The sequence below is a fragment of the Phalaenopsis equestris genome, unplaced genomic scaffold (assembly GCF_001263595.1).
Source record: "Phalaenopsis equestris unplaced genomic scaffold, ASM126359v1 Scaffold000877, whole genome shotgun sequence".
Taxonomy (NCBI): Eukaryota; Viridiplantae; Streptophyta; class Magnoliopsida; order Asparagales; family Orchidaceae; genus Phalaenopsis; species Phalaenopsis equestris.
Genome location: NW_018165317.1, coordinates 161,342 through 169,454, shown reverse-complemented (window position 1 = coordinate 169,454; position 8,113 = coordinate 161,342). Strand labels below are relative to the sequence as shown.

The 8,113-nt window shown below is 28.8% G+C and overlaps 1 protein-coding gene across 1 annotated transcript; it reads left to right on the top strand.

Annotated features, from left to right (window-relative positions):
- On the top strand, positions 1-5,303 carry LOC110032062 (WAT1-related protein At2g39510-like). The gene is made up of 7 exons (XM_020735574.1): positions 1-200; positions 320-382; positions 693-809; positions 889-1,117; positions 4,686-4,844; positions 4,911-5,062; positions 5,168-5,303. Exons 1-7 carry the CDS (start codon positions 1-3, stop codon positions 5,301-5,303), a joined length of 1,056 nt encoding a protein of 351 aa, XP_020591233.1.
- The last annotated feature ends 2,810 nt before the right edge of the window (positions 5,304-8,113 follow it).

Sequence of the window (8,113 nt, the reverse complement as noted above, 5' to 3'; positions counted from 1 at the left end):
ATGGAGTTACAAGCTTTCAATAGAGCATGCAGAAGATTCAAGCCACACATTCTGATGACTCTGGCACAGATTGGCTATACTATTCTCTACTTCATCACCGAAGCTTCTTTCAATCGTGGAATGAATCCACATGTTTACGTGACTTACAGACATATCGTGTCTGGCTTCGCCATGTTGCCGTTTGCATATTTTCTTGAAAGGTGGAGTTTTGGATTTTTTATAGTTTCATTATAATTGTTTGAATTCAAGTCTTTAATTACTCTTCTTTAATGAATTGTTGAAGTCACTCATAAATAGAGTTTGTTTTATGTTTTTGCAGAAAGCTAAGGCCAAAGATGACATTGGCTTTGTTCATGGAGATTTTTGTGCTTTCTCTTCTTGGGTAAGCTTGAATAATATTACATAAGCTTGCAAAATTAGATTTATAAGGGAGTAAATGAGTGAAATGATCCTTAGACTTTTTAGAAGTATTCATTGTTGTCTAAGACATTTCTCGGTGTCAATGTTTTAGTTTTGCAACTCATCAAGTCAGAGGGAATTTAATCATGCCATCAACTTTGCTATTTTTTGTATAGAAATTGATGCAAGATATGTTTTTATTATTAAAATATTTCAATTCAGTATTAAAAATAAGTTTGGGCCTTTTATTTATTTACCAACTCATGCTAACACATTTTCTCGTTTCAAAACAGGATAAGCCTAACTCTGAACTTGTATTTTGCAAGTTTAAGATGCACATCACCTGTTCTTCTTGCTTCAATGGTGAACTCAATACCTTCTTTAACCTTTGTTTTGGCTATTATGTTAAGGTATGAAACTTTCTTTTTGGTCAATGCAACCCTTGACTTCTTATTGATTGCAACACTATTTTTATTCTGATGAATGTAGATTAGGGCATTTCAATGTCAAGAGTTTTCAAGGATCTGCTAAGGTGATTGGGACCTTGGTCTGCTTGGCTGGAGTTACAACAATGACATTATACAAAGGCACAACAATAAGAAAATCATGGGGTGTATTAATTCAAATGCCACAAAATAAAATCAGTGAAAATTGGTTAAAAGGTTCTGTTCTTACAGTGATTAGTTGTATAACATGGTCAATATGGTATATTATGCAGGTACGAAACTCCCACATGTGATAGCTTTTAAATGAAAATTTATATTTTCAATAAATGTATTATTGTTTTTAAATAAATATCATTCATTTTACATGATATTTTAGAAGCATTTATACTCTATTTTTTAAACTAATTTATGTTATACTTTGTTTTTTTTTTTTCAAATATATTCATCTTTATTAATAGCTTTTCATTATTGTACTTCCATTTTTCTGGACCTTCGATCCCTTCAGAATTCATGTTCGCTCATTCTTTATGTACATATTTTTTGTACCCCAATTCTCTTCTTGAATACGATTCTTCAATAAGAATAAGAGAATTAAACACAAAAGTAAATATCATTTATTTCATAATTATACCTTCAAAAATTGAAATCCTTAGATTTCTACGTCCATAATTTTTATAAATAAGGTGTAGCGGACTCTACGTCATTCCATATTTTCTTTGCATCTCTTCTCGTCTGAATCGATTGACTTTTAAATGCCTCTATGGAGAACCTCTCGAATCCCCTTAATAAGCTCCCGAGTAGAGATATGATGTATGTTGCCATCGGGAAGCGGGTGGCATGAAACCATCCGCAGGGAGAATAAATTGGAGGATGATAGGAATAAGAAGAAAGTTGTTACTACAAAACAAAAAATTAATGAACCGACAGACAAAGTGGGTTCATTTGACTCTCTTCAAGGTCCTCAATGGAGGAAAAACCGAGTGATTGATGGTGGTAAACAAAGCAGCCAGACTACTTGTCTGTTGGCTTAACCTTTTGTAGTGGCTTGAGTCTTGTCAAGTGAATAGACTGCGTAGGAAGCTACAAGAAAGCCAATGATCATCCACATAAAGGATACTTTCATTTGAATTTTTTATATTATAGATAGATCATATGTGATTACACCACAATCACATAAAATTTTAGATCTTTTATCAATGGTTGTAAAAATATATCACTTTTTTAAGGGTATAATAAGTGTGAGAAAATAAACAATATAGGCATGCACATCTCATGGTAGGTTGAAGGATGCAACTAGCACAATCTAACTTGAATAAGATGAGGCAGTATAATTGTATGGCATGAAATTATTAGCACATAAATCAAGTTTGATGTTACATGGGCCAGGGATAAAATTAGGATAAATACGATTGAAATGCTTCCATATTGGCCTATAAAATGGATGACTACAAAATTTCATTCACTCACTCTTTCATGGTGTCAACTCATATGTTTAGTAGCATGCATAAATATGTGTAATCTTTGAAGACATAAAATAAGTGTCAAGTATAAAAAATGTTTGTAGGAAATTTCAATCTTTTTTAGTTATTGTCTACTTTGTGGCCTGAATCTCAATGCCTCATAAAATTTGCATGCAATCTTCATTGCATCATCCTTATATTATAACATACAATCACTAGTACAATAATCTATTTCTTATGAGTTCAAATCAAATTAGGCTACCGATTTCTTTTTTTTTTTTATAAATTCTCTAGAACCAATTATTTCTTTTGATTAATCTTTTTTTGATAGCTCTATAAATTGATTGAAGCAATATCGTAGTTTACTGTATTTGATTTTGATGCTCAATATTTTATCCACCAAATAAACTTTTTTTAATGGTAAACACAACCTTACCATAATGGCCAATTGCATTGCATTCAATAATTGGTAGAACTTCTGAACTTCAATATATAATGGCTCCGTCTCTATTAATATAATAAGTTGATCACTTGTTATACCAAACACCACTTTTTCATATCTTTGGAGCCATGTTCCTTAGAACAAGCAAAGCTCATTAAAACACCAAACTAAGTATTGATATGTGGATCCTACATATCATGTCAAGTCTAAAATCAATAATTTTGATTTGAGCCCCCCATGATACAGATCTAACTTAATTTTTTTCCGGTATTGAGTATACTTGAATCATGCGTATCACACATGGACATCAAACTTTTTTTTTCTTTGAAAGATAAATAGAAAGCAGAGTTGTTATGCATATGAAACACTTAAAACTATTCGTGAACTCATCGGTTAATCCTTTTCTGCTAAAATATAACCTATTATATTCATGATCTTTTGCTATGAATATCCAAATGGTATTAAATATGTGAGAATGAATGTCTAGAAAAAATCACAACTAATAGGATATATATCGAGCAGTTATATTTCTAGAATGTAAAAGGCATCTATATGGAGTCATGTTAGCTTTAGATGAACAGTAAGCACTTATATACCAAATTTTGTTACCTTAATAAACTTTATGACTAATATTATTTTTTGTATGAGACTTAAATGTCATGGGAATGTTTAAATATAACTTTATTCATTCCTTCAAAGATTATAAGCTATAAATATAGTTACGAAAAAACTTTTGATTAAGCTTCAACAAATAAGCTAACTATTTGTAGATTTTTTATTCATGTATCACTTTATCTGAATAAGTGGTTTTAATAAGTCAGCCTAATAAATTTGATATTGCTTAGTTTGGCTCTTTAGATGCCATACCACTCAACATATCCTGGGTTGTTTAAAATGATTCTAAGTCACTTAATGAATTTATTATATAATTCTCTCTTATATAGCTTTTATGAACTCTTAAAACATTAAGTGTGCTAGTAACCTCAATATAAGGCTTTTACTATTAAATAACCCTAAGTGAACCATTGATTACCCATAGGCCTATATAGTGATAGTAAATTACCTCATAAATGTTAAAAATCTATGCCTAAGTAAATCCAAACTTAAATAAATTGAAGCCAAATCAATTTCAAAATTAAAAAAACAAAATTTGTATTCTCAAATATAACCTAAAAGTTAGTAGAAGTAACCCCTAAATGCAAATATAGGATTTGTTATATGAAATACAAAAGAAAAGCTAATTTAAGCTACAAATTGAATAATTTTTCCTACATTTCAAATTGATAAAATATAAAAATTAATGGATTTAAAATAAATAAAATCTTCTAAAAGTAAGCGAGGAGTCCTTAGATTCTACAAAAAAAAAATTGCAAATTTAGTTGCAATAGGGCAGAGATGGTGGAAAGAAAGACGCAAAAGAAGGTGATAAATGAGGGTTTTAGCTATCGGGTTTGTTATAAAACATATTAATGATGACATTCTTATCAGATTACTAATAATAAAATTTTCTAACTAATTTTTCACTTGAAATTCCACGAAAGACAAGTGATAAATGAACTAAATTTTTCTTTGTAGGAATTTCTATAAAAAAATTTTAACAGAAAATTAAGTCACAAAAATAAACGATAATTAATGGTTCATTTAGTGCTCCATTAATTCAATCAATTCTTCTTGCTTTTTTGTAGTGACATGTTTTGAAATAAATCAGAAGTCATAAGCTTTACATTAGAAAGGTTTAACCTCATGTTGTGGACATGCAAATGTTCATGTTTTGTATTATTTTTTAGCCATTCCTTTTAAAATGTGATATTTTAAACTTTAAAATATGCATTTTTGGAAGATTTATAACAATATATGCTTATGAAAAGTCAATTCTTTTAAATGTTATCATGTAGTATTAACTAAAACATTTAGGCTTATAATTCATTACCATAACAGGCCATAACCCTACAAAAATATCCAGCACAACTTTCACTTACTACATGGATGAGTTTCATTGGAGCAGCTCAATCAGCAGTTTTCACCTTATTTGTAGAGCACAAAGCGTCAGCTTGGATTATTAAATTTGACATTGACCTGTGGAGCACACTATATGGTGTAAGTGAAACATCAAATAGAAACATTGTTTTAAAAAAATATGCTCTAATAAAAATTTTATTGTAGGGAATCATTTGTTCTGGTATAATAATCTACATTCAGTTGTGGTGCACAAAAGAAAAAGGGCCTGTGTTTGTCACTATGTTCAATCCAGTCTCAACCATATTAGTGACTCTTTTGGCATATTTTGTTTTTGGGGAGAAGCTATTTATAGGGAGGTAAGATTTACGTATTTTAGTTGATGAACATGAAAAAAAATTCAAGTATTAGTCATTCTTTCTTCTTTTTTTTTTTTTTGCTAATTATTTTTTTTATTATTAAAGCATAATTGGAGGAGTTATTGTCATTATTGGCCTTTACTTGGTGTTGTGGGAAAAAGAGAGTGATGAAGATGGAATGAAGCCACAAACACAAAACAAGAATGATCAGAAGAAGGAAACTTCTACCGAGGAACCATAAATGTTAGTTTTTTGGATTAAAACTAATATATGGTTAACTAAATTTTGAATTTGTAAGAAGTGTAACAACGTTTTAGTTTCCAAAATAGTAAGAATTTTTAAACTATGTGACTAATTGAGGACAATAGCTTAATATTTTGTGTTTATACAAAAGAACATGAAAAAGGCAAAATAAATTGCTCTCAACTTAGTCTCTATAATTTTAATTTGGTTGCTATTATTAGATTACCCATGTTATTATGGGCATATTGCAAAAAAAAAATATTAAAAAATTGATTCAATTGAATATGTTCAAATCTTAATGTTCAAATTTCTCTAGACAACTTATTTGTGAGTGACTTCTTTGTTGTTCCAATGCAACTTTCAATATTCGTTTATTATGTGCTATTTTTTTTTTTGTTGATGTTAAGAGTGTTTTACTTCTTAGCTTTCTAAAAAAAATATTGCACATAAATAAATAAAATTTTTACAAAAAGAAACAATATTTTTATATGAGAAATTTGGAGAAAAAAAGTAGGTAAGTTAGTCTAGTTAAAATGATTCTATCAGTGTAAATATCTTATCTTTGAAGTAAATTTCAATTCTTAAAATATGTTTCTTTTGTAAAATGTTACTAAGGAAATATCTGAGACCTAAATTAAATAATTATGAGAAAATTTAAAATAATAAAGATAAGAAAAATAGAAACTAAAAACTTATATCTTATTATCATCGCTTATATATTTCAGTGTAATATTAATGAAAGAGATCTACAGAGAAATTAGTAATTTTAATTTTAGGTATTATACCTAGTGACAACATCCCCCCTCTTTTAAAATGAAAATCTAAGGAAACAAAAAATTATAGTGAAATCACCAAAACATCATTAATAACTTTTACTATAAAGGATAATTTGCATAAGGTTACATAACATTTCAATTTTTCCTTACTTTGTGAAGTTATTCATAACAAATGGTTAACAAGAATAATCCTAGTTGCATAGATGATCCCTCAATAACATCATGTCCAAACATAAGTTTGCTCGCCAAACTTCCAACTTCTCATACCAATCATACTAATATAAGCAAAATAGTAGAATAACTAGCTAAGTTCTTCTCTCATAAGATGTTTTCATGGCCCAATACCTAGGCATCATTGATCTCATCCATCCTATATATGTGTGTATGTTATGAAAAGACAACCATGATCTCATGCAATAACTTGATGCTTGGCTTAGTATAAGCTATATAATCTTAGTTACTTCTCAACAAATGATATTACAAACCTAAATCAACAATAATATTTAAATTAACATCTAACTACTTTACATCAATTAAAAAAGATAATACATAAATTACAAATAATTAACTCACTATTAAAAAACATAAATAAAAAACAAACAAGCTAATTCATTGAAATAAAGAAACAAGAGTGAATGACATTAAATTAGTATGCTTGCTAAAAAATTACAAATACATTAATTTAACAAAAAAAAACAAAAAACTAAAAAAGTATTAGTTGATCAAAATTAATTTAAATTCTATATTATATTCATCATAAAGTTTAATATCGAGTGCTTAACAAGTTACTCCTCAAATAACTAAAGAGTTTAATCGTAAACATAAAGAAATGAATTTGAACATTTTCAAGCCTTCTTCATCTAAACGTACAAGATATTAAAAACATTCAAATATTTTCAGTCATTAATTTGAACCAATTTGATCGAGTACTAATCGAGTTCATTGACCCCACTGATTCATTTACCGCCCTAATGATGAAAAATGAAAGTCATAAATTGAAAGAATATCAGAAGTTCGAGCTCGCTCTTATGACGTAGCAAAAATGTGAAAATGAAACAGAGAGAAGATATATATTACTAAACTTTTTTTTTTATTTACCTACCTCACACACATACAAAGGCAGATTTACATAAATACCACTTAATTATTATGTATTTGCATGCGCTTCAATTTTAACGTACGTCGCCATACCTATGCTTAAAATGTTGTATCTAACTTCTTAAAAGTTAAAATTGTGATATTTTTTATGTGAAGCTATAAATATAAAATTTAAAATTTAGGGTTAGATATGTAAATATGTAGGAATTCGGTGGTAGGTATGTAAATGACCCAATATATAACAAAATAGGTAGTACATGAAATAGGGTATAATAGAAACATTCGGCTGCAAGCAAGCTGAAGTTACTTATAATATTTAATCCAAACTATTCACTTCAAAAACATTGGCTTATAGAACACACTATATATACACTATATATATATATATATAATGCATCATTCTTATAGATAAAATATGCATGCATTTGCATAAACATTGTTGATGATGATAGGTGGCAAAATTATTCAGTATCAAAGTTAGTGTAGGTATTAGCATTGATATTAACTATGTCCATCACTTTTAAGGAAATGTGTACATCAACACTATTGAAAATCATAGAAGAAAAAATTGGCAAATGTCAGCATATATGTGATGGTGTGTATCAACTTTTTAAATGGTAGCATGCATTGACATTGTTGGTGATTGCATCTAAGATAGTTGGAAGGCATTATTATACTTGGGTGGCAATAATCTAGCAATAATGATTGAGAGAACTTAGGTAAAAGTGATCCAAATATCATTAGTAGGGTGATAATTACAATAGTTCATAGTTAAGCAATAATGCTTATGTGACTTGAATTAGACGTTGGTGGTTTGGAGTCACGCTCGAGTGAAGGTTATCTTACAGCTTAGGTCTAGTAATGATGATCAAGATGTAGAAGTCAAATACTGGTGATTAGGCAATAATGATCTACTAGAGGATGGTCAAGTGAT